Source organism: Adiantum capillus-veneris, chromosome 3, assembly GCF_014529385.1.
Source record: "Adiantum capillus-veneris isolate H3 chromosome 3, ASM1452938v2, whole genome shotgun sequence".
In the NCBI taxonomy this organism is placed as follows: Eukaryota; Viridiplantae; Streptophyta; class Polypodiopsida; order Polypodiales; family Pteridaceae; genus Adiantum; species Adiantum capillus-veneris.
In genome coordinates, this window is record NC_140933.1 from 62,031,444 (window position 1) to 62,059,404 (window position 27,961).

General features: G+C 39.9%; 1 protein-coding gene and 1 pseudogene across 1 annotated transcript in view; both read left to right on the forward strand.

Annotated features, from left to right (window-relative positions):
* The window catches only part of LOC147461010 (vesicle-associated membrane protein 724-like), an 88,558-nt gene that overhangs the window by 52,603 nt on the left and 7,994 nt on the right, over positions 1-27,961 (forward strand). The window contains exons 2-3 of the mRNA XM_086499972.1: positions 11,133-11,283; positions 11,415-11,535. Of these exons, the coding sequence (XP_086356098.1) occupies positions 11,133-11,283; positions 11,415-11,535 (272 nt within the window). The remainder of the gene's footprint in view (positions 1-11,132; positions 11,284-11,414; positions 11,536-27,961) is intronic.
* LOC147461011 (IRK-interacting protein-like) lies at positions 23,110-24,261 on the forward strand (annotated as a pseudogene).

Sequence of the window (27,961 nt, forward strand, 5' to 3'; positions counted from 1 at the left end):
GCTTACATGAAACACCAGATGAATGCAAGAATAAGAAGGTAGTAATAGTTTGTAGGCACGATCACCGAGTCGCTTGAGTATTTTGAAAAAGGACCACAATGTCGGGAAGATAATTTAGGTGTCGGTCCAATTTTCAGACTTTCTGAATGTTCTGACACACGTAAAAATACTTCCTCTCCTTCTTCGAAGGTAACTTGCCGACGTTTCTCATCAGCGTATTTCTTATACCAATCCTGTGCTTGCCGGACATTCTGACGAGCAAGTTTCAGCATATCCATGTGGTCTTGGAGAAAATCCTTAACATGTTGGAGTTTTTCGGTTGCCAACCCCACCGTAACTGGTGACCTAGGTTGAAACATGTACATGAGCATGAAAGGACTAAAACCTGTTGTGACATGCTTAGCACTGTTGTAGGCAAACTCGAGAATAGGTAAGTATTCTTCCCAGTCTGACTGTTTTTTGTTGACGTATGCTCTTAGCATATCCTCTAGCACCTGGTTAACCCGTTCCGTTTGACCATCCATTTCTGGACGATCAGCTGTACTGAGGTTTAGTTGTGTACCCAATCATTTAAATACAGCTCTCCAAAAGTGGATGTTAAACTTGGGATCACGGTCACTAAAAATGTTACTTGGCAAACCATACAATTTGTATAGATTGTCCAAAAATAACTTGGCTAGTTCCGGTGTCTTAACCGTTGATTTGGTCAGAATAAACTTACATAGTTTAGTCAACCTGTCTACGGCCACCAATACCGAGTCATGACCTCGTATAGTGGTTGGTAAACCTACAATAAAATCCATAGATATACTTTTCCATTTTCCATTGGGAATCTTCAAAGGATGTAAGAGTTCTCCTGCTTTCAGGCGCTCTGCCTTGTTAACTTGACATTTTTGGCAATGCAAGACATAAGCTTGAACAAAGCCATGTAGACCTGGCCAGTAAAACTGTCGTCGTACGAGAGAATAAGTCTTTTTAATACTCCGGTACCATGCACTTGGACTATCATGACATTCATAAAGAATTTGGCGCCGAATGTCTGTGTCCGTCAGTACACAAACTCTCCCCTTGTGGAGTAGGTACCCATTGTTGATGGTAAAATGCTTCCATCACTGTAGTTCATCACTTGATAAAGGAGAACTAGGTGTGGAGGTTAAATGTACACTACCTTCATTGGAGTGAGAAGGATCCCTCTTTTGAACATGGCTCCACACTTTGGAATATGCGTCATCTTGCTCATATTTTCCCTTGAGAGAATCTAAAAATTCACTACGATGTTCCGTGAACAAGTGCGAATTGATCTCTGGCATTCGACTTAGAGCGTCTGCCACTACATTGTATCGTCCTTTGAGATACCTTAATTTGGCGTCATATTCTTGAAGGATCTCGGTCCACCTGGCTTTTCGACCCTTTAAATCTGTTTGTTGTGTAAACCATTTGATGCTTTCATGGTCAAACACAATCTTGAACTGAGCACCGTACAGATAATGCCGCCATGTCTTTAAGGCAGACACTACTGCATAGAGTTCGTGTTCGTAAGCAGAATAGTTCTGCTGAGCTGCATCAAGCTTCTTATTTTCAAATGCAATCGGCCGTCCGTCTTGTAACAGGACTGCTCCAATAGCAAGGTCACTGGCATCTGTTTCCAAAACGAATGGTTTCAAAGGATCTACAATAGCCAGTATAGGATCTGTAGCTAATGCATCCTTGAGCGTACCAAAACTGTGCTGTTGAGCGGATCCCCACTGAAAAGCTTTACCTTTGCCTTTTAGTTGATCCATCGTAGGAACAGCAATTTGAGCATAGCTTTTAACGAACCTTCGGTAAAAACCTGCAAATCGTAAAAATATCTGTAAGTCTTCCAGATTTTCAAAAGGAGATGATTTTCTGATGGTATCCACTTTGGATTGATCCATGTATAGGCCGTTAGCTGAAATAACATGCCCTAAATAATGAATTTCATCTTTGAGAAAATCACATTTAGATTCCTTGGCATATAACTTGTTTGTGCATAACAACTCAAATACCGTTAGCTGAAATACAATGCCCTAAATAATGAATTTCATCTTTGAGAAAATCACGTTTAGATTCCTTGGCATATAACTTGTTTGTGCATAACAACTCAAATACCTGCCTGAGATGTTGTAAGTGTTCTTCTTCAGAAGCACTATAATCTAGAATGTCATCGAGGAAAACAATGACAAATTTGCCCAAATATGGCTTCAAGACACTATCCATAAGTGTCATGAATGTTGCGGGCGCATTGGTTAACCCAAAGGGCATCACCAAAAACTCATAGTGTCCAAACCGTGTTCGGAGTGCAGTCTTAGGCATATCGGCAAGCCGAATACGGACCTGGTGATATCCTGACCGCAAGTCAATTTTCGTAAAAATACGAGCATGAGTTATCTTATCAAATAACTCATCTACTCTTGGCAATGGGTATTTGTTCTTAACTGTAACTGCATTTAAGCCCCGGTAGTCTACACATATGCGCATATTGCCGTCCTTTTTCTTCACTAAAAGGATAGGCGAAGCCCATGGTGAAGAAATGGGTCGTATAAACCCTTTGCTAAGGTAGTCAGCAAGCTGACGTTCCACCTCAGCAGCCTCTGAGTAACTCATACGGGAAGGTGGTTTACTAACAGGTTTACAGCCTGCAGCCACGTCAATGCTATGTTGTACTGAGCGTGTCGACAGTAATCCTGATGGAAAATCATCAGGAAATACATCTTGAAATTCCTTTAATAATTCTTGTAAGTGATTAGCAACATTGCTTGTGTAGAATTAGCAATTTTCTGTGTCGCCTAATCTTCGCGCGACCTTTTGTTCAATGATAGTGCACCCAGGATTGCCGCTAGATCTTTTTCCACTTGCGTCTTTACTCAGATTAGTCAGAGAGCTTTGCCCGCTATCATCGGCGCCCAGCTTCGCAAGTTCGCATGTCGGCTCGATAGCCTTCAGAGCATCGGGATGCTCTTTGCCTGCCACTGCTTCGGCGTAGGACGGCTTAGAAGAGCTCGCCATGGCGCGGTGCAAGACCTCACCGCCACCAAGTTATAGAAGGGTTAATAATCGCCTTACCAAAGAGATACTAATACTCACTATCTCTTTAAGATAATAGTTAATTATCGCTGCAGTGGGAGGGTGGGGGGGTGGCGGGGAGAGATGCTCCACCTTATTGCTACCGCGTGACTCTCCACATGCACAATGCTTATAATTATTGCTATCGCGTGGCTCTCCACATGCACAAGGCTTATAAGAAGGCGATTATTAACGTTAATAATCGTGATGTATGCACAAACCAAAAGACGATTATTAAGGCAAGTTAATAATCGTTTCACCTTGCCCAACAGACGAAGGGGAGCTCGACGAAAGCGGGGGAGAGAAGGAGGTGCCACCATTGGAGGTGACGCCTACCAACTAGTTAATCTCGAGGGATGCACTATGTGATCATGTTAATATATCATGTGAGTTCAACAAAAAGGCTTTTAGAATGCAAAACTTTTAGACAATTTAACATAGATACATTAAAATAAAAGTTTTTAATATTTAATTTGAAAAAAAATCATGAAACAAAGAGTCGTTTTATTCATTCAAACATGTTTTAAAAAAATTTAATTACCTCACGAATGCACGTTATAGAGAGGGGTACTGAATAATCCATCCATCCACACACACACACACACACACCTGCGGGCGCAATACCCACCCACAACAGTTACTATAACTTAGATCACCTATATGAGCATTGCCAAAGAAAAATTAAAAATGCTTAATCGTTGTCTTTAAGATTACGTTCTAAGCACCATTGTAGCTATCCCAATCAATGCCAAATTGAGGAAAGCATGATGTGCAACAATATAATAGCTAATATAATTTTATTGGCTCCAAAGCAATTGTTGAAACTTTATAATTATCCCGGAACTCAAACTGCATCTGGAATGGACATGACTAAAACGGGATGGACATTGCAAGAGTAAGATAATGAGTGTTAAACAAGCAAAAAAAAATAGAGTGTTTTCTACCTTTGACCTTTTAGTCCACCTTTCACATTGCTAGCTATAGGTTTCGTTGTGGGCTTTACATCCGTTTTCCACCGAAAAGCATAGAGAATAAAATTGATATTTTCATTGACCAAGGAATCTTTTTGGAAAGGTGTTCTCATTGCGAGAAAAGGTGTTAATGGTAGAAAAGGTCTCATAAGCAACCTTGAGAAAGAGAAAGAGCACAAAAAAGTTTTCCTTTAGCGGTTCCAACAAGATTTTAGACTAGGCTTGCCTTTCATAAATTTTTGGAATACTGAACACTTCAGTGTATCACACAAATTGAAAGAGGAATTTTTGGCTTTGTTGCTTTATCCGTTAGAACAATAGTTTACTAAAATAAGCACACTTGAGGGGGTGAGAAAGAGACATTTTAAGGAGAGGAGCCTCACTCACCCATGCCTAGACTTGCATATTGGTTTTGCTTTTGCTGTCAGCTCTTTGACTCTCCTCCTTCAGAAGGCATTTTTAAAGATAGGAGCCTCACTCTCATTTCTTACACAGGAATATGTTCTCCCCTTCATTTCTTTGACTCCTATGTTCTGTTTTTTTGTGCTCTGGTCGCTCTACCTATGCCATATGGGCTGAGAGGGTGCACACAGCTCTTGTGATGCCGGGCTTGGCGGGTCAGTCTCGTCGCTAGAAAGGGGATTTGCACCCTACAGAAAGACGGGAGCCATTACTGGGAAGGGGGGACAGCCGTGCCCACTCCACTCGTGGCTTCATTGCACCACTTATTTTTAGCCATGGGGCTTCAGGGCAACCCGCTCTTCATCTTGAAGAGAAAAGAAGCCGTATATACAAGTTGATGGTTCTTTCTGTGTCGTTGTTTTGATTGTGCTTGGCTGAGGGCATGTGGCTTCTTCATGATGACAAGAGACCCATGGTTGTTGGCATTGGCTAAGGCCCCTGTCTCGCACGAGGGCGGATGCCTTTCTCTGATGCGTCGTTGGACCAATCAAAGCAGCTGCCATAGATTTTCACTATCACACACGTCTGGAGGACATCTCCCTTAGTGTTGTGCTAGCATGCTAGGTCATGGATAGCAACCCCTCACAATTGGGAGACCCACCCACTCCGCCTATGCGCGGCCAAGAAGGATTTCGATAACTCTGATTTGTCAGTTTCTCGCAATGTCGATTCTTTTCATATTACTTCCGTCCGCCTTGTCTGACTGGGTGCTCTGACATTCTTTTTCCACCTACTATCAAGAAAGCAATCAAAGGACAACTTTTGAATTCAAAGAGGCAAAACGGCTAGTTTATTTGAATTCAAATTTTCTCCCAAAATGAGATTAAAAATCTAACAAGAAAAACCAAATCATGTAACATATTATGGAAAGATGTATAGATTACATATTCATAATCTCCGCTCAAATCAGAGATCATATGTAGGAGTTATGAAGGTTGAAAATCATAAAGTTGTCCACCCCCTTTTTTTTGGGAGAAAAGTACCTCCTTTGACCACTCTTACAACTCTCTTACACACCCACCATTCTTGCACACATGGTATGTATCTATTTGTCAAAATGTTAATCACCTCCATAATCTCATGGCAAATAAAGAGGGGCCTCCTAGACCCCATCCTCTTCCTAATGAAGGGGATTTGGAGAAAGGGGGGGGGGGGGGGGGGGGGGGGGGGGGGGGATTATACATCTTTGGTAGAAGAAGAGCTTAGAAAAGCTCCATAACCTCATAGTTCTAAGCTCTTCTCGCTCTCAATTGGGGGAGTTTAGCCATTAATCTCTCTCGTCTTCCCTCAAGCTCTATAGCTTGTCAGTAAACCATAACAAATCACTTTCTCTCGCTCTCCCTCAAGCCTAACCACCATAGCTCGCTCTCAATCAGGCTCATATAGCCGCAATATCTCTCTCTTGCCATCAAAACCGAGCTCCCAAAGTTGAGATCCCATAACCCAAACACCATAACTTGTTAAGCCAAGATAGCTCTCCCTTTTGAGTAAGCCATAGCCGTGATAAACAACATAGGATGGAAGATCGGTTCTCGAGCTGGAATCCTCTCTCGAGAAAAGAAGTTGTGAGTGCTCTATGCTTGGCAATTAGAGTTTTCTTTAACTTCAGAATTTTTTTATTAGTGGGTTGCAGATCAAAAGGAATACCAACGTAAGAGTATGTAAATCATTTGTAATAGGGATATCAAAAATCAAAATTTGAGAGCATATGTTGGTTGGCATCATCAAATATGTGTTGATTAAATATTTCTTATTGCTTTTAGCAAACATAGCGTTCTAAATCTTAATTATCTCTTTTAAATTCTCTCTAATCTTCACTATCTACTCTTATTAACCCTAAAATTATCTCTACCTACACTCATTTCTCTTGGTTTAAGTTTCTTTTAAGTTCCTTTCTACAACCAGAATCCTAGCGCTTTCGCGATCGACCATAGAGAACCGCACACTCCGACAATGCACTCTCTTGTTTGTCCAAAAATGAAGGTTGCAGGCATGGAAGCAATAGTGTGGACGAGGAGGTAGGCCAAGCCGGCATCACCTCCCAAGGTGGCTGCTGCTTGCAATCTCCATGCTACACATACTCCAACAAAGGCCCCCGCCTTCTACTTGCCCTACCACAACACCCCCTTCAAGCCTCTACCTTCTAGGGCCTCATAGGTTGTAGGATGCAGGCAAGCTCATTCTAGCAAAACGCTACCTCTTTATTGAATTTAATTACTATATATATATATATATATATATATATATATATATATATATATATATTTTAATTACTATATATATATATATATATATATATATATATATATATATATATATATATATATATATATGTATATGTATATGTATGTATGTATGTAGTATATGCTCCCAACTTCAAAAAATTGTGGGTACCTCAAAGAAATCCTTACCAGCTTGCCTCCGTGAGCAAATCACGGTTGGCTTCATATTGCATGCTTGTGGTGTTGCCTCCGGGGGCATATGGCTCGATGTTTTTATGAGAGGGATCTGTTGCAGTCGAGGAGAAACTTTTTACTACAACCTATAAGAAGCCTTTCGGCTGACAATGTGTGCAATGATGTAAAGTTTTTTGTTGTTAGTTGTTGCTTCATAGTAGGTGTTGCTTGCAAGAATGCTTTGAAAAGACGGGGATAGAGGCAACTCTACCAATGTTGATAGAGTTACGCGTGAAGGTGAGGCTAGAGAAGGAGGAGTGATATGGATACCATGGATTTACTATAGCCTACCCAAAAGCACTCTAACTTCTTTAAAGAAACTAAAAAATTGCACAACGCTTAGCCCATGCATGTGTCCTTTTATCATGACACCCCAGGCTCGTTCAAGCTTACTATTACTAGAAGGCATTCAAGAGAGAGACTGAGCCAACTCTTTCTCAAAGAGGGAGAAGAGAGGTACATAAGTTTTTGACATCGTACAAATAATCTTGAGAGACCTCAAAGATCTTTTGAATGGGGCTTAAACGAGAGAGAGAGAGAGAGAGAGAGAGAGAGAGAGAGAGAGGCTAAGAGACATGGAGAAAGTAGATATTTTATAAGAGGAGGGGCCATTTCATGGGTCTAAGTGAACCAGTAAGACCCACTCAATGAGAGAGAGAGAGAGAGAGAGAGAGAGAGAGCTTGTTGAAAGGAGCTGCATCAACAAGCGGATAATTTGAGAAGGAGAAAGGAACTACTTCATAGATAATGGGCTACTTGAGAGGAGAGGTTGCAGTCTAGGACATAGGAGGACGTCACGAGATATGGTGGACTCCATGGGTAGCTTGAGTTGAAAAGGTGAAAACATCCTTTTGTGGATGGAAAGAGGAGAAGCTAACTAGTTAACGTTTATTATTGAAGAAGGTCACCGTTAGTTATAAGCGGTCATTTTCATTTATAATTGTTTTGTTCCTCTCTTGCCAATAGATTGATTATGGGGGGAGAGAGAGAGAGAGGGAGAGAGAGAGAGAGAGAATAAGTAGGAACAATCACATGAGATCTCAAAATAGAGTCGACGAGTCTTAATTCTTGAAATGCGAAGAGCTTCCATGTACATACATACATAGGGAGAGATATGGGAGGGGGATTTTTATTGTTCTAGGAACAATCTCAAAAGATCTCAAAGATTAGCAGAGAGAGAGAGAGAGAGAGAGTGTGTGTGTGTGTGTGTGTGTGAGAGAGTTTTTAACGGCTTGCAAGAGCAACAGCTAGAAACCTCAAAGATTTATCCTATGAGTGAAGAGAGAGAGAGAGAGAGAGAGAGAGTGATCATCCTCAAACATCAAATTGACCTAAGGGACCAAATAAAACTTGCTGCATGCTTTATGTTGATTTGGTCAATGAGTATTGAGTTTGAAGATTAGAGATAGAAAGATGGCAACTAACCCACGATGGCTAGGAGAGAAAGGGATGTTGGCAGTGGTTTACCCTAAAATTTGAGGAAAGCAAGCTTGATGTAATGAGAAATTGAGCACTCACATTGGGTATGATATTTAGACTCTCAAATTTGCAAGGAACATAATGTGCATACATGAACAGAATTTTACACAATACCTGAACATTACAAAATGTGAGGAAAGCAAGCTTGATGTAATGAGAAATTGAGCACTCACATTGGGTACGATATTTAGACTCTCAAATTTGCAATGGACATAATGTGCATACACGAAGAGAACTTTACACAATACCTGAACATTACAAAATGTGAGGAAAGCAAGCTTGATGTGATGAGGAATTGAGCACTCACATAGGTATGATATTTAGACTCTCAAATTTGCAAGGGACATAATGTGCATACATAAGCTTGATGTGATGAGAAATTGAGCACTCACATAGGTATGATATTTAGACTCTCAAATTTGCAAGGGACATAATGTGCATACATGAAGCGAATTTTACACAATACTCGAACATTACATCCTCCATTGATGGGAGCGGGAGTTATGTTGGATGGCTACCATGGATGCAGCATGGATAAGGGAATATGTTAAATCATGCAAAGCACGCTTGATGTGATAAGAGGTTGAGCACTTGAGTAGGGTATGAAGCTCAGACTATTGAATTTTCAAGGGACAAAATGTGCATACACAAAGAGAACTTACACAATGTCTAAACATTATGTCCTCCATTAAGGGGAGCACGAGCTGCATTGAATGACTACTATGGTGCAGTGTGGATAAGGGAATAGGTTCAATCGTGTAAAGCAAGCTTGATGTGAGAGAAGTTGAGCACTCAAGTAGGGTATGAAACTCAAACTATCGAACATACAAGGGAGATGATGTGCATACACGAAGATACTTTTTCCAGTACCTCAACATTGCATCTTGCATCTAAGGGAGTAGGAGTTTAGCCGATAGGCTACTATTGTGCGGAGTGTAGATAATGGAATAGACTCAATCATGTAAATGAATATGGTCTCCTCTCCTAAGAAAAACACACTTACTTAATTAGAGAGAGAGAGAGAGAGAGAGAGAGAGAGAGAGAGAGTTTGCATGCTTACAAATTAGGGTTTTTAGTCACTTTTCCTCCAAGAATCAGATCATTGTTGACAAAGTGAATCTTCCATGCTTTCTACACCCACTTGTAAACTTTACCGGCTAGACCTCTCATGGCTAGGAAATCTTTTAAAAGATGAAAGGGGTCTTCAATAGTTGCTTTATAACCTAGGCAGAGGTCTGTGCCTATGGGCCCTCAGGCTTTCACCTTGATCCTAGTTGATATTGGCCCCATAGAATCTTCCATAGAAAGAACTTCATTATGCTAGGTCATCAAAGATTCCAAATGTTATTTGCAACTACCACCCATTTAGCCTTAGGCCACAACAACTTCCACTATTTGTTGAGGAGACAAAAGTAATTTGATTTGTAGATCAATTTAGTGTATGTTCCCCTAGTTTGTAGGAGAGAAAAATTCTGGTTCTTGGGCCAACGCCAAACTTTCCAATCAAATTCTGCTTCACAAACTAGTGTGAGAACATTGCCTAGACCTTCGACCACATTGTTGACGAGTAAACTTTTAGTTCACTTTATCTATCGCTTTAAGTGTACATACCTACTTGCTCCATTTTTAAAAAAATCAATAGTTTTAAAGATTCCCCCAACCCCCAACAAGGTAGAGCCTCTATTGCTCTGATCTCTCTCTCTCTCTCTCTCTCTCTCTCCTTCCACTTGCCTTCCCCCTCCTCTTTTTTCATGCTTCTCTTCCCGTCCTCTCTGCCTCGTCAGGGTGCACAACATGATCAATTTTGCCCTATCGTAGCCGTTTAAATCCACAACCTCCAAGGTTGCCACCAACTCCATTCTCTGCACATATTTCTGACATGACCAACCTTGCCACAACCACTTGCAACTCTCCTAGGTTGTCAAATGCCTCTTTTCTCCTCCCCTTCAAGATATTCCTCTAGATTAAGGATAGAAGAGAGCTCTCCGGTTATTGCTAGCCTCCATACCCAGGGGCAAGGTGGGCTGCAATGCAAAACACTTCACTCCTCGGCTATCTCCCTCTAAGCATGGAAGGAACAAAGGCGGCAACGAGAGAGAAACGATAGCCACATGCAAACTGAGAAATCAAAGAGAGAGAGAGAGAGAGAGAGAGGAGTTGATAAAGCCGACTAATAAACTTTGTGTACGTGTGTGGAAGAGAGGAGTTGATCATCTCATGCAAACATTATGGGCGGCACAAGACACAGAAGAGAGAGAGAATCTCTTAAGATTCATGTCTTATTTAAATTTTCAAAATGTGTAGAACATACTACTTGTGAGATTGATTGTTGTAATATTGCCATTATTATATTGGAATGGTTCATCTTCCAAAACTGCATACAGCATATTAAGTCAAAAGATACACACACTTCACCATGAATAAAATGACCCCTTCCTTTTTTTCTAAAGCCATAACTTTTTTTCAACGTTTCATTTTATAACGCTCTTGTATATGTAATTTTGTAACTCTCCAAAATTTAAAAAAAATCCCTCTATGTGAACTCATGTGCTACACATACGTGGGAGCCCCCCCCGGCCCGGTGCCCTATCCCTTCCTGGGGATTATCATAGATCAACTATTCTTTGAGGTCGAGAGTGCAGAATTTATGCTTATTTATGCTTGCAACTTCGTTTTGCAGGGTTTGTGGTTGTCTCACAACATCTAATTGAACGGAAAATTGCATTCACGTGTCTACAACGCATGAAAAGTGATTTCTACAAGTGCTACATGGGTGCAAACAACAACACTACTGGTTCACTTGCGGCACATGCCCTTGACACAGAGTTTGGGTATGTTTGTTTGCCAATCAAGTCTTCTAACACTTCTACTAACCCCCTTCTCTAATAAGAGATTACCCCATTTTCACTCAAACAAAACCCTAATCTAATCATGAGCAACTATACCTTTCTTTTTGCTTCAGGCCCAAGCTAAAAGACCATATGGAATATTGCCTTGACCACTTTCAAAAATTACAAAAGCTTCCAAGTGTACGAGATCAAGTCCAAGAATTGAAGGAAAGCGTCCTAGAAAATATAAAAAAGGTGAGTCTCTTTGAAGCGTCACCGCCTTCATGCCACAATTGATTTTGATCTTTAGAAACTTTATCTTTGGCAGATTTAATGTTTAATTTAATTTGTTATCAGTATATTAAATCCGCATGACTTGTTCGTCGGTAAATGAATTTTTTTGTCTCTTGCTAAATTGAAGAAAAAGGAAGCAATTACTGAAGAAAAAGGAAGCAATTACTGATGGATTTCTCCTCTCTTAACATAGTTAGGTACATAGCAAAACGGTTACGATCATCAACCATCAACGTGGTTTTTTCGAAGAAGCAATATACTTGAGATGACCTAGTCACAAATGGTTGGCACCTTATCCACATATAGTGATACACACTAGATAAGAGGATATCTTACTTCATAGTAGAGTGAAGATAATTAAAAAACACAAGTGGCTCCCTCACCAATTCTGGCTTTATCAACTCCACCAAGTGTAGGACTCTACCATCAACCACTATACCTTGCTTGCTATACACGTCTATAATTGCGAGGCAAAAGTGGAGCTGAGCTTTGCAAGATGGTGTGATGCCCTCTTCTTCAAGTCTTTAGCTTTCCACAGTGTTGACAACACATCCTCCACAATTTCACTAATAATGAGAGAATCTCCTCACTAACATTTGTATAGTTAGGGCTATGGTATTGAGAGTAGTTTGTCAGTCTAGAAATGAATTACTCTTTTAGAAGTCTTAACCTGGTTCTCAAAACTTGCTAGTGGAAGCTCATTAATAGAACAAATCAACATTGCAAGCTCCGCACAAAAGAGTAGTTGGAGAGGTGCAACATCATGTACTTTTGGAGAACCTTGTGCAAGGATATGCCAGGGCTGTTTGTAACATTTCGTGATTAACGAGGATTTTTTTTACAAAGAAAATTACTAGTAATGAGAGCGCTACGACGACCATGTGAGGATTCAAAATGTATTTTGTTTTTGTGTAGCTAACAAATTCCCATAGAACTCACTACTAGCAAGGGTGACCTTTCTATTGAGATGTTAACTTAAAATTCCATTGTCCACACCTATTGAGAGTGATCTTTATGATGAGATGTCGACCTCTAGCACTCTTGACATGTTTGCATGATCATTCATGTATTGGAAATTTGCATGGTCATACCATGATATTGCCGATCATTATTGCAAGCCAACACCCTGTCTCTGATGAAGTGAAAGTGCAATTCACCGTGCTTTTTCCTCACGCGGAACACTAGATTCTATTTGCTATTAAGGTTGATGTAGTAGATGACAACTAGGCTTTGAACCTGTACATCCAACTCTCCAAGTAGCATCTCCAGTTATGCTACATCATGTGTTGCAACTACAAAAGCCTGATACTCAGTGACAAGTTGTGCTAAACGATTGTGGATTTCTTATTGTTACTCCATGTGATAACAGCACTCCCAAGTGAGCATATGAACCCATTGTGGTAGATCACGGATCAAAAAGAGTACCCGTCCAAAATGCATATCTGTAGCCATAGAATTGTACCTTCATGCCGGCCTCATAAAAGAGTGCATAACCCAAGGTAGCAGTCGCATAGTGCAATGTATGATTCACTATATCCAATTGTGGCTTCCTCGTAAGCTTCATAAACTTGTGCTCAAGGCCAATCTTGTAGCTCTAATATGCTCACGTGAGATTGTCAAGAAGATAAGGCTCCCTAATATATTCTTGTAGATGGTGGCATTCTCTAGCACATCATCCCACATCAACTTGCAGCTTAGTTTTTGTTTTTTTTCAATACCCATCCATCTAGTGTGGGTTGGAAGTATATATTAGAGAAAATTACAAAAATACCCTTCAAATTTGTGAAATTTGCCAAAACTTCCCCTGTAATTTGAAAATTTCTCAAATCACCCCTTAAGTTTGGATTAAAGTTTCCAAAATTGCCAATCTACCCCTCGTGATGATAGAAAGCTAAAAGAGGTAATATTTTACAAGTTTGTATACGAAGCACTCTATTTAACAAACTCAGCATGTCAGAATGTGAATTCTCAATGATATTATGGACTCAAGATCTAAAATAACTTAATATTAACACATAAAAATGCTACCTTTTTGGGTATTTGGCTAACAACTTTCTAAATATGTATTTATGCTTTTATATATTCTATTTGGAGAAATTGGAGCAATTTCTTATAAAAAAATGCACGAGGGTATTTTGGAAAATTTTCAAATTATAGTGGGATTTTTGGAAATTTCCACAAGTTTGAGGGGGATTTTGTTGATTTTTCGTATATATTAACTAAGAAAAGAATTAACAAAGTCCATGTAGCACAAGTGCGGTGGACACCCACCACCCTCAACCAAAGGCACCACAATCACCAAACAGTGTGCCACTAGGAATACTATAGCTACCACCCACAATAAACCTGCCCTCAAGGGGTTAAAAACACACCGTCCATCTACTATATCCAAGGATGCAAAGAGACTACAAGGTTTGATTATAGCAAAGATTATCCTCAAGCAACAACCACCAAAAGGCATACAATACCAAAAAGAGCCTATACTGCCATAAAGAAAAAACAATCGTGGACCATGAGTTGAAGAAGCCACCATAGCTCATATGCTGCCGCCACCACATGGAGCCATGTCTCTAGCTCAGGTCGCAAAGGACTGCACCAAAGCATGAGAGTAGGACCATATCCTCAAACCCAAAACAGCAAACAGGCACTTCATTCACAACATTATTAGAGGCAGACCATGACAAAAAACTCCATGGAGATTCTCTATCTGCAAGATCCAAAGGAGCAATAACAAAGTTAGACCACCATGTAGCTACTCTGGCAGACATCCCTTCTATATCATTTTGCATGCACTGCATTGGGGTCAGGAGCAAGCCCACGACGAGGGAGGAGAGGATGGAAAAAACTCGCCCTCTATTGTTGTGTGGAAGACCGTGTCGTTACCAAGGTCCCCATCCTCTAGGTGATGCTGTCCGGCATTACGAGGCTTCCCGAAGCCTAAAGTAATCAAGATTTTCCTCGTGGACATAGTGGGAAGCTGTGCCACCCAATAGTCCAAGAATGAGGATGGTCGCCACCAACAGGGGGGGTCCCTAGGCTGCCCAGCTAGGGTTCCTCTCCCTAGAAACCCCCTTGAGTAGGAGTCTATCCTTGCCCCACCTCTGCTCCTCCTCACCTTCCATAACAACCAAAACCTCAGAGGGTCTCATCTTAGGCTAACCTCAAGTTTTAATCCGTGGCATAATAATAGGATGTTACCATATATATGTGGTAGTGATGTGTGTGAACAACCTTACGACGACCGGGGCATTTTTTCCCTCACTAGGAGTTTTTCCCCCCCATGCATTGTGTATACACCCATCACTCTAGGGCTATCTTATTTCCATAGCACACTAAGTAATACTGCTCTCTGTTGTGTGCCTTGTGATTCCTTCATCTTCTCGAAGCTGTGTGCGTTTTCTTGCAACCCTATTTCCAACAATAAGTATCAAAGCAGGTTGCATCCTCTTGGGCTTAGTTGCTAGTATCGCCAGCACATGCCTACTCACTTTCTCTGATTTTAGTGAGCTTTGGTGAGCATCAACAAGTCGACAAATACGTCGGGAAAGCTTGTAAAAAGCTTAGTCTGCTCACATTTTCCATTCGGGCTCATTTCGGCCTCCATTTTCACTACAAACAGTACTACGCTGGCAATTTCATCCTTTTGTGTAGAATTTTTGTGAGTGCCATTTTTTGCATAATAGGTCCCTTACAATCTTCTTTGGGTTGTGTTATATAGCACGTGTTGATCTTGCTTCATTTCTCCTCTTTTCGGACAGTTTTCACATCAGGTGCATGCATTCGCCATGGCTGACAAAAACACAGATGTCTTCACGATGTTCGTTGTTGAGGATAAATTGGATGGGGACATTACCCATTGTGGGCTTACATCACGCAACATGTTCTTGTCTCAAAGGGCATTTGAATGTTGTGTAGGGCCTTTATGTACGCCCTGGTTCTGAGGATACAACCGATGTTGAAGATGTTGCAGGTTTTGGTGGCAGGATGGTTGTTTCTAGAGCCATTTTCCCTACAGCTGAGCAGGCTCGTTGGGATGTTAGAGAGGCATAGGCTCATGCATTGATTGCATTATATGTGAATCACACTAGTAATCCTCACATTTGTTCACGTAAATCTGCAAATAGGGTGGGGATATTATGGTTGGTCTTTATGCAAGTCGCAATGAAACTAAAATTGCATTGTTTGCGTAAAGAGCTAGAGTCACAGATTATGCACGAGGAAGATGAAATGGACGTTTTCATTGTTGGTATCAAGGATATTAATGAGCAACTTATTTTTGCACAGGTAAAGTCAGTTCTGACAGTTCCCTTGTGGAGACTGTCCTTGATGCTTTGCCAGATTCTTGCTAGACTTTTGCTAGTACTTGGAGACTTATGACCCAAGGAAATCCTAAAGTTGTCAAGTTTGATACATTATGGACATTGCTATTGCAAGAGATCCATTATCCCCGACAGAAGCTTGTGCATAAGGATGTTTGTGGGCCCATGCAAACTGCATCCTTGGGAAATTACCTTTGGTGACTTTCATTGATGATTACTCCGCTTAAAGGTAAGTTTGAAGTGTTTATGTGCTTCAAGCAATTTCTGGCTATGGCTGAAAATGTCTCTAAATGTACCATGGGCACCCTTTGTTTTAATCAAGAGGGGGAGTATATGTCTCATGAATTTAATGCATTTTTGGCTAGTCATGGGATAAAACACCAATGTACAGTGCCATATACACTTCAGCAAAATGGTATTGCTGAGAACAAAAACAGGTCGCTTACGGAGATGGCACGATGTATGGTAAAGAGTCAAGCATTGCCACATTTGTTTTGGCTTGAGGCCATCATGTGTGCTACTTATGTACTTAAGAAGTGTCCTACAAAAGCTTTGGAGTCTATGACTCCTTATGAAGCATGGCATGATCAAAAGCTTTATATTGACCAGGTGCATGTTTTTGGTTGTTTGGCTTATGCTTTGGTGCCACAAAATGCAACGCAAAAAATTATATGATAAGGCTATGAAATGCAAACAGAAATTGTTATACCGTTCAAAGCAAAGGTTACAGGTTGTACTGTCCACAAAAAAAGAGTACCTTGGTTTCACAGGATGTTGCGTTTGTGAAAGATTCTGTTTAGCCCTTGATGTCATGTACTAGAGACAATAATGTAAGCTCACAGAACATTTATGATAGTTTAAAGAGTGTATTTATAGAAGTTTGATCCATGATGTGAAGTGTTGATTTTATAATTTTTTTTAATATTTTGATTTGTATCAATTCCTTTCATTTAAGTACTTCACATAGATTCATTTCATCAAATTGTTTATTATTTTCTATGTTTATTAAATTTATCTTTTTTATGAAGGCATTAAAATATTCTTTTGTTTTACTTTTTTAATATGTCTTATTAGTAACTGGACATTATAATGTAAAATCATAGGTCATTTCTAAAGTCAAAACACCTATCAAACGGGATTTTGTAGGAAAGCTACCAATAGAGAAAATATCAATATGGAAACCCAAACCATTTTCAATGTAGGAAAAAGTTTTTTTTAATCTAAATGGACCCATCAATGTTCCATGTTTTCGCCTATTTTTGTCCTATCCAGTGGAAGATTTAATGATTTTTTCATAAGTCGAATGAATTTTGTTTATAACAATACTTTATGTGCCACTCTATATACTTTCAAGCACCACATATTCATGTAACTCAAAGTCAACCTTTTTTAAAATATGATTTATTCACCACATAGTAGAATATACACACACTTTTGTAGACATAGTGTTATAGTGGAACCTTTTGTCTAGTGAAATATTGATTCTCAAAATAATTTTATTGTGCTTTTTTTATGTGCTATGCCCATGAGGCAAGTCATACATTATGTAACTTGGTGGAAATTCATAATAACTTTGTCTTGATATTTTCCACAAAATGATTCAAAAAAGACATTGTAATGTCCGATTGATTGTGGTACCAAACTAGTGTACAAAAAGAAAATTCCATGTGATTGTAAACACTCATTTAATTATTCAAGCAGAGAGGCATTCCTCATCACTATCTCACACGGGTCCAACCAAGAGGGATCTAGGGTCCAAATTTGGGCACGCGGAGCAGCTTTAATCTCAATCATCCAATCGTGCGATGAACTAGGGGTGAGCTCGGGGTGGCTCAAGTTCATCCCTAGTTCACTTGCCTCGCGGGGTGTGGGTCGAACCCAAGACCTCTCGGTTGCCACACAAATGCCCTACCCTCATGCTAGTGCATCGCTTCCCATGTTAGCATGACACATGATCACACCCTAGTTTATCCGTCCCTACTTCTCCCCTAATTAAGCATAGTTCACCCCTAGTTTGCCCCTAGTTCATTGCATGATCCGATGGTTGAGATTAAAACCGGCTCACTCCCCCAAATTTGGGACCTAGATCCCCTTTGCGCCATATGGCCATGCCATATAGTGATGAGGAGAGGCATCCATTGTTCGCCGAAGCCGCTTGGCGGCTTTGCCTTCAATGTTATTCTCACTTTTGCATGTGTGCTATACCGCTTGCGGTCGTGTGTTAACTCTCTCTATAAGATGTTTTTGAGTGCATGCCATGATTTCTTCCTCAACTTAATCTTCTCATTGCATATTCATGTGTCTCAACTGCACACCTTTTCACCTCTTGTTAAACACTTAAAACAAGTGATAAAATCACAGCCTGCCAAATTAAGGAAACTAATAAAGAACATGAAAGTGAAACAAAAAACTACTAGGATGGTAATCATATTGATCCATAGAGAACGTGATTTACAGATTACACCATAAATGTTGACCGCGATAAAGGATTGAAGAGTATCAAAGTGGTGTTTTGATAGGATAAACACAAACATAATGTATGGAATCATGCCAGGCCTGATAAAATTTTCTTCTTGAGATGCAATTTTTGAAGTACCCTTTCATATGCTCTGTGTAATGCAATCAATTTATATAATTTTCCATATATATCATTAACTTATAGATATAAACACAAAAAATGATAGGCAATTTTGAGATTCTAGCATGTCAAATGACATGAGTTTTTTTTAAAGCACATGTTTTGATAGGCAAAATAGCCCTTGACAAAAAAAGGCGTCAATTTTAGGCCTTGATCTAAGGCTAGATCCCACTTTAAAATCTCTACGACTCTAAGCTTTTAAAAAAAACATTAGCATAGTGAATTGAATTAAAAAACCACCCTTAAGCTCTACACCCTAAGCTTTAGATCCCTATGCTCTACACCCCACTTTAAAAATTCTACATTTTTAAGCTCTAGAGCGCCTTTTACAAATTAAAATTGTAGATCCCTAAGTTGTAAATCCCACTTTAAAAGCTTTAAAGTTCTAAGTTAGTAAGCCCTAAACTCTAACGTCTCGGGGTGACCCTCCCCCTACCTGTGGATCCATGTAACATTTTCACTTTCTTTAATTCAAATTTTTACCTTCTAATTAAAAAAAACTCTAGTTCCTCATTGGATTAGCTTTAAAATCTCAAAAAAAAAAATCTTTAAAGATTAAAGCTCTAAAGGATAAATTCCTTCCATAAAGTTTTAACCAACAAAAATGACAACTTTAGTTATTACCTAATCCTTGACCAAAAAAAAAAAACATCAATTTAAGCCTTGATCTGAGGCTAGATTCCACTTTAAAATCTCTACATCTCTAAGCTTTTTAAAAAAACATAAGCATAGTGAATTGAATTAAAAAAGCACCCTTAAGCTCTACACCCTAAGCTTTAGATCCCTATGCTCTACACCCCACTTTAAAAATTCTACATTTTTAAGCTCTAGAGCGTCTTTTACAAATTAAAATTGTAGATCCCTAAGTTGTAAATCCCACTTTAAAAGCTTTAAAGTTCTAAGTTAGTAAGCCCTAAAACTCTAACGTCTCGGGGTGACCCTCCCCCTATCTGTGGATCCATGTAACATTTTCACTTTCTTTAATTCAAATTTTTACCTTCTAATTAAAAAAAAACTCTAATTCCTCATTGGATTAGCTTTAAAATCTCAACAAAAATATTCTTTAAAGATTAAATCTCTAAAGGATAAATTCCTTCCATAAAGTTTTAACCAACAAAAATGACAACTTTAGTTATTACCTAACCCTTGACAAAAAAAAATGTGTCAATTTTAGGCGTCGATATGAGGCTAGATCCCACTTTAAAATCTCTACATCTCTAAGCTTTAAAAAAAAACATAAGCATAGTGAATTGAATTAAAAAGGCACCCTTAAGCTCTACACCCTAAGCTTTAGATCCCTATGCTCTACACCCCACTTTAAAAATTCTACATTTTTAAGCTCTGGAGCGCCTTTTACAAATTAAAACTGTAGATCCCTAAATTGTAAATCCCACTTTAAAAGCTTTAAATTTCTAAGTTAATAAGTCATAAAACTCTAACGTCTCGGGGTGACCCTCCCCCTACCTGTGGATCCATGTAACATTTTCACTTTCTTTAATTCAAATTTTTACCTTCTAATAAAAAAAAATTAGTTCCTCATTGGATTAGCTTTAAAATCTCAAAAAAAAAAATCTTTAAAGATTAAAGCTCTAAAGGAGAAATTCCTTTCATAAAGTTTTAACCAACAAAAATGACAACTTTAGTTCAGGGCTCGGGAAAAGATAGATTCGCTTTATCCAAAGCATGTTCAAAATAAACAAGGTGAGGAGTCACGATGGCCTGCAGAGATGATTAGTAATTTTTTGTGAAAAAAAACACTCCTCAGAAAATAAATATTTTCTTAGATAAGGATTGATGCTTTCTGCAGAGGTTACCTTCTATAACATAGGGTTTTTAACCAAGGGCAGGATATTGAATGGTGCAATGATTAGATTAGCTTTTAGGTAGAATGGTAAAGATTAAATTATTTCATTGCCTAAGGAAGGTTCATGTGCAAATAATTGTCAAGCTGGAAGAATGTAATTAGATGTGCAATTAAGTTGGATACCTATGGTCTCTTTGAGTCCAAAGCTCATGCAACTAAGCTTTAGAATATAACCAAATTACACGTTTATAATTTCTAGCAGATAATTGGCTAAAAAGTATGGTCAAGGTATTCTATATTGCGACTGTTTAAAGATTAATAGATCCCTCTCAATGCAGCTGAGAGAATGCTTGCTTCAAAGGTAGAAATAAATCTAACCCTAAACATGAAAATTAAAATGTGGAATTTAGATGCGAGAGAGAGGCCTTCAAACATTGACAGAGGTGGTATGGGGGATGTTTGTTTTTCTCTCAAGACAATGCAACATAGCAAAGCATACATTCCCAAGATAATGCAATGAGATATGATGGCATGGCATTGTACCAGCCAATGCAAGACTCCAAGGCCAACAACCTTCTTCACAACTCCTTGCAGGCCAACTAGAACAGATTTTGTTCGATTATTGCCTGTCACGATGACCTCGGTGTGGCGCAGCAGCACAGACAACTCCTCATCAAAGCCCTCGTCACTCGCACCCCTGAGCACACAACCTTCTTCACAACTCCTTGCAGGCCAACTAGAACAGATTTTGTTCGATTATTGCCTGTCACGATGACCTTGGTGTGGCGCAGCAGCACAGACAACTCCTCATCAAATCCCTCGTCGCTCACACCCCCTGAGCACATCAACCCTTCCTCACTTGCACCACCTCCTTGCCCATACATAGCTCTTTCCCTTGATCGCACCTCCCTCCATCTCCATCTATGTGCCCATATCCATCGTCTTTAAATCAAGTGACCTTCTTAACAACAGCTCCCAATATATCTCTCCACATTGTTTAAATTAGCATTGATTAAGCCCCGAGAAGCCCCCCGTGGCCACTAGAATATATGTTTCGATTGGATTGAGCTTTTTTACTACACATTCGTCAGATACTCCTGAAATAGAGGTAAGGTAAGAAGAGCGTTGAAGCTGTCAGGTTGTTTTTAGCGCATGACACAACTTTGTGGATACAGAATACTTTGAACATCAATTTGCATCTCTTCCAATAATTATAGACAGTTGCTTGATTGATAGAACAAAAAAAGTGTCAAGTACATTGCCATGCCCGGAGTTTAGGGGTGAGAGCACCCGCAACATAGTGAGCATGCATCCGTGTTAGTGAGGGCACACATACCACTACATATAGCTCAATGTAGACGGCACAAAGAATGACCAATTGACTCAATAGATGAGCGGCTAGATTGGTAATTTCCAGGGTGAGTTACCTCCGTTACCGACATAGTGGACAATCGATTAGAGGCCCAATCCGGAGGCTATAAATAGGGCTTAGTATTCATTTTGTAGGATCTCTCCTCGACTAGTCATTTTGGAAGACTCTTAAATTTCCCTGTTTAGTGTCTTGGAGCTCTTCATGCTCTCATACTTTGTAACTCTTATCATGAAGCTTAGAGCAAGCTTGGCTCACATGGTTGCACTTTGCCTATATTAATATGGATACATTTCAGTTCAGTCTCAATTTCGAGTTCAATCTATATTTTAGTTTCATTCTTTGCATTTCATTCCAATCTTTGTCTGATTTGATGTTTGAAGTCGTAACTAAGTCTAGCTGACCAATCTAGAATAGCTGTCATATGTGTTCAACTCATTCCATTTTGGCGATCATGCTAGGACCATTTTCAATGATGATTCCCTCTATGGCTTGGGTGGATAACACGAGCTTAGTCCCTCTTGTGGATTTGAATGTTCATAGTCAACATATTTAGCCAAAAAGCTAACATTGGTATTGCAGCCAAGAGTCAATCGATTACACGTCTTCACAAGGGCATATATTGCAACAAATGACAAATTTAGCTGAGTTGAAACAACCCTTTTTTTTTCTTCAAAACTCACAATCATGAGTAGATTATATTAGCACCCAAAAGAAATATAAAAACTAGTCATACTCGTGACGAGCCATGACGTCTTCGAGTGAACATTAGTACATTGGCTAATAGGGAGCCACCCCACGGCAATGGTGAAATAAGTGGATGAAACAACCTCCTTTTGCTCTTATGGTTATGTTAACTATTGTTTAAAGCCACTGAATTCTGGACTGTGTGCAAACACATTAGTAAAATAGCTCAAGCGCAACTTAGAGATTAGTAAAACCAATTCACAACCATTGTGCATTATACTTTTTGGCCAGCCCAAAGGGCAAAGGCTATAGAGATCACTTCTCTTTTTGCTGACTAAAATAGGAATAAAATTGAGTTGTTTCATTTTTACCCATCTTTTCATTTTGAGAATTTCATTCACAGTTGAAACTTGAGGTAATAACTAAAGCAGGGCTCGGGAAACATTTTTTGTGGACCTGACTTTGGAACCTTTTCACAAGCATATGAGTAGGTTAACTCTAAATTTGAGAGGGATAATCAAACTAAGAATCTCATATCATAACTAAAAATTGGATAATTTGAACCGGCTCAAGAACCTTCTTGCCCAAATTTGAACCGGCCATTTTTGGCCTGCTCAAGAAAGGCCTTAGTGTTGGGCCGGGTTGGACGTCCTTTGATGGATGGCGTCCACGTGGACGACGAGTGGGCTTTGCGTGAAGGCGGGGGTTGCAGGACGACATGACTCGATGGGATAGAGGAGGAAACAAGGGCAGCCTGCTGAGGACTCAGGAGTGCATTAAAGCTGTGGAGAAGGCATGCGAGTTTACGTCACCGTCACCTGAGGCTGTCCGCTAGTGGTTGCAGCTTTTCTCTCTTTCAATCTCTCACAAGAAGCTTTCATTTTCTCTCTCCTCGGCATTGCCGCGCTTGCCCACAATTATCAGCAGAATCTTAAACTGACAAAATACCTCAACAAGCAGGTCACGGAGTATCAGAATAAGTGCATGGATCTATCCTCCAAAATAGACCAGCTAGAACATCTTTACTCCCAGAAAGCTATGGTAGAGAGTGGCTCATATCAAGATTCGGCAGCCCCCCCATCACTTTTGCAAACTGCAGTAGATGGAGTTAATGACGCCATTGCTGTCTGTGCAAGCGAGTTCTTCTCAAGATTAAAAAGGAACACCAACTTCAACTTAGCACTATTCAACATTCCCTTTGAGCAGACAAGTCCTTCCAATATAAAAGCTGCTCTGCAGGCTTTGCTTTGCAGAATTGTTTTTAAAGGTTTGGGGATCTCCTCATAGACAGGCGTGATCCTCCCTTTGAGATACCATCAAAGCGAAAATCTCAGCTATTCCACTCTTTTAGAAGGTGTCGTGATACAGTGGCTTCACAGTTATTGGACGAGGACAAAGATTTTGAATTTTTTGTCCATGCCAAGGCATATGTTGTATGTGAGGAAATCAAGTTGCGGCTCTTGTCAGCAGGTAAGGAAACTAACTTGGATCTGCTCAACAGGAATGACGGAATCTCCACCTCAAGTTTTTGCAACTTGCCAAGACTGTATGGGTGCTTCACAAGCTTGCCTTGGCATTTGAGCCAAGTGCAAAGATTTCCAATGTGGGCAGCGGTTCATCCTTTGATGATATGCATATGGAAGACATCGCACATGATGAATATGAAGAGCATGACAGCGCGGTCCATCTGAAACCTCAGAAGGAGGTGAGGTTCATGTGTGTGCTTGGTTTTACAGTGAGGAAAACTGTCATCAAGTCTAGAGTATTTTGTTTCCCAGATAGTTTGCAGCCTCAAGAAGGTATCATGGAGAATGATGGTCCCACTTCCATGGTGGTTGATGGTGACTCACCATTGAAAACTATTCCATAATTTGTCATGGCAGATTTGCCTTCAAACTTTGCGGACTGACAGCTCTACTGGACCTTAGTAATCTTTTTATCAACTTTTTTGTGTTTGGTTCGTTGTATGTTGGAAGGAGGTGCAACCAATCTTGCTTGATTATGAAGCACCATATATTACATTTACATGCACTATTGTTTAAGGATTCCCGTTGTTGATTAGTCTATATATAATTACTTATCTAAGAGACCAGAGGAAGAATACGAAAAAGAGCAGTTTAAATGTTGGAAGGAGGTGTAGCCAATCTTGCTTCATTGTGAAGCGCCATGGCTTACATTTTGGCATAAGACATGTCATAATGGTTGGTTGTTTGGTGTATTGTTTGACCACTTCCATCACTTCTCCTGAATTAGTAAAACTAGGGATTGTGGAAGAAAGGAAACAAGGGAGCCCTTGTAGAATGTCAATGCCCCCAACTTTGTCTTGTAGACACCTAGCTTCTCTTTAATGTACAAAACCTTTGATAACTTCGATGCAAACGGATGTTGCATTCATGTGTTGTGCATAGCGTTGTAGTTATGAGATTACCTTTTGGTGGTTGACACTTGATAGGAGGAAAAGGAAAAATCTCACCTAGATTTTAAGAAAAATTGTAAAAAATAGCTATAAAAAGGCATTTTGTATGGTTGCCAAAAAGAATTTGAACTTGCGGTTTTCTAACAAAATTTTTGGGGAAAGCCAATGATAGATTGCTTTCTCTAACGACAATGTCTCAACTATAACATCTTGAAACACACTAGACACGTCGATACAAAGTAGCATGGCGGGAGTACTGACAAGTTGTGCATCCTTGTGTTGCCATTTGTAGAGGTGTAATGGTTGCTGCTTTTAGCACAAGTTGGATATATTTTATGAGTTGTCAGGTTTGAAACAAATTTGAATCACTCTAAAGCACCCTTGCAAAAAGACTCGTGAAATTAGGTTTTCAAATAGCTTAATGCAGTGTTCAGGAAAAGTGTGTCTCAACTTACTATGGTGCCAGTTTGAAAATGAAAATGGCTGGTTGAGAGCAAGAGGAAAAGGAAAAATCTCGCCTAGATTTTAAGGAAAATAGCTATATTTCCTCTTTAAAATCATAAGAAGGCATTGTGTATGGTTGCAAAAATAAATTTTCCCCAACACTCAGGCCCGTGTCACATTGGGACGGGGTGTGCAAGGCCATGCTGAGATGGCGTCGTTTCATTTGCCAATGAAAAGGCAAAACTTGGCCTCGAGCCTTTGTCAGAGGGGCGGGCAAGAGAGGCCGGCCAACTTTCTAATGAAGCGGCCAACTGCAAAAAGCGCAGGCGCGAATGACGCTCACAGGTTTCGAGACCTGCTAGTCAGCTCGAAAGACGGACGCCTTACCATTTGGCTACATCGGATTCGCTGGGGGAAGTTAGCATTGTTTAGGATATAGCCTAATGTGACGCGTTTGGCTGGCCATCTTCCAAAAAGTGGAATGGCCGCGTGTCCCAGTGTGACACGGGCCTCACTCAATGCAACCAAAAGCTTGTATCTTTCCTAACAATTTTTTTGGGAAAAGCCAATGATAGATTGCTTTCTCTGACGTCAATGTCTCAACTATGACATCTTGCAACACATCGGACACGTCGATACACGTAACATGCCTGGAATACTGACAAATTGTTTTCTTATTTGTGTCATAGAAAAACCCTCTTAACATTCAATAGAGCTTGTGAATCTGCCCCATGCTGGCAATAGTGGCCAAAGAACCATTTTCAAGCTTGCTCCACCAATCAAACAGAAAATTGTCGACCACAAGCCTGAACCATGGAGAGAGTTTCACATCCTCATCACCCACATTAGCTTTCTTCAGCAGCTACTTCAGTTGTTCCTTGTTTACATACATCACATCCGCTACTTCCTCAGGATTGGGTTCTACGGTCACATCACGGACAAGAAAAAGCAAATAGTCCACTGCAAAACACAAATTAAAATAATCTGTAGAGCTTTCTTGAATATCAATAGCATGCTATGTGGATTTTCACAGCCAAGTCTACACCAAGAGTGAGCACGACCTAGGCTGAGACATTGTAATCATACAATACTCTCTTCCAACCTTAGAATTTGCACACAACAGAAATGAATTAACAAACCCCGGGCCGACATTCATGGTCTTCTGAACATTTACACACCAAAACACCAAGTAAGCAAATCCTGTGCGTACGTTCATGCTCTCCCCACTTGCCATCTGATGGAGCTTTATATAGTATTCTACCGAGGCACAAAAGCTGATCAACAGGTGCATCCGCTGCGGCAATTCCAAGTTCATCGTAGAGCTTCCGCTGGGCAGCATTTCTCAAACCTGAGCCAGATGCATATATACGCTGCTCTTTAAGATGCTTTTCTCCAGTAAACAATTTGTTCAAGAGGAGTTCAAGAGGCTACTACCTAGGTTGTCTTTAGCAATCAACTCCGTTTCTCTGTATAGAGGGTGACTGCAGCGTGCTTGAAAATGATCTTTCAACCTAAGATATGCCAAAAAATATATGTTGTTTTTGAAGTTTTTTCATTGTTTGTCAATATGACTCCCTTTAAAGGTTCAAACGATCACTTTTCAAAATGTGTATCATATCGCATGTCTTAACCGAAGAGAATTATTAATAGTTCAAAATTGTATACTTTTATGTATACATTAGAGGAGATTAGGGGGATTTCAAATAGGCCCATGATGTAAATTATATAAAATGTATCTCTTCAGCATGCATAATATAGGGAACTTCAAATGAGTGGACATCTTGGCTTTAAAGTCACATTTGTGGGGTTAAAGTGTTATATAGTTATTTATTGTCATCTTTAACATGTATAAATGCTTAACACTAGTCTTGGAATGGGACGCAAAAGTGGCTAATGCTTACTTTCTAGTATTTCAAGAATAACTTTTGGATATGACATCAAAACTTCACGAAATTTTTTGTGCACGACCGCAGTAATATCAAAATTGCATGGGTAAGAGTCTAAGCTTTAATGTCATGGTATTATACTTTTGCCACAAGGTGGCCCCCTATTTCCAATGTACTGAAGTTTGTTGGAAGAGGTCATGGCTCGACACGAGCATGAGTAGTAATTGTAATTCTTTTGGGTTGTTAATATAATTCACTCACGATTGTGACTTCTACAAAAGAAAAAAAGACTTGGTTAATTTTTTATCTTCTTGTGTAAGTTATGCATGCGTGAAGATATTGGAGCGGGAGATCTGAGCTTGGTATTTGAGGTTTGAGCTTTGCGTTGGAGAGGGGGGGACACTTGCCCCTATATAGCTCAGGGTATTCACAGCACCCCTGTCCTCTTAGAAACACCTTTAAAAAAGACAATCTTCACTAGAAGGGCCTCCCTTGCACTCTATCCGATGCACCTACCGCTAACAAGACCTCCCGTCCACATGTACACCTCTACGGTTGATCTCGACCCTCTGAACACACATGATTCCTCTTACTCGCCCTCTTTGCACACAACAAGCACCGTCTGTTTGGGGGGCACACCCTTCCACACTGTCGAAACTGCACGACACAAACAAGAGCAAGGAAAAGAGAAAAGGGGAAGGGGAAATCAACGCTTGAAAATACCAAAGTGAACTTGACCTCGCTTCAAAAGATTGATCACAACCTTCGGAACACCATAACCATGACTATCCCCAAAAGAAAAACACATGGTTTCACTCCACAGG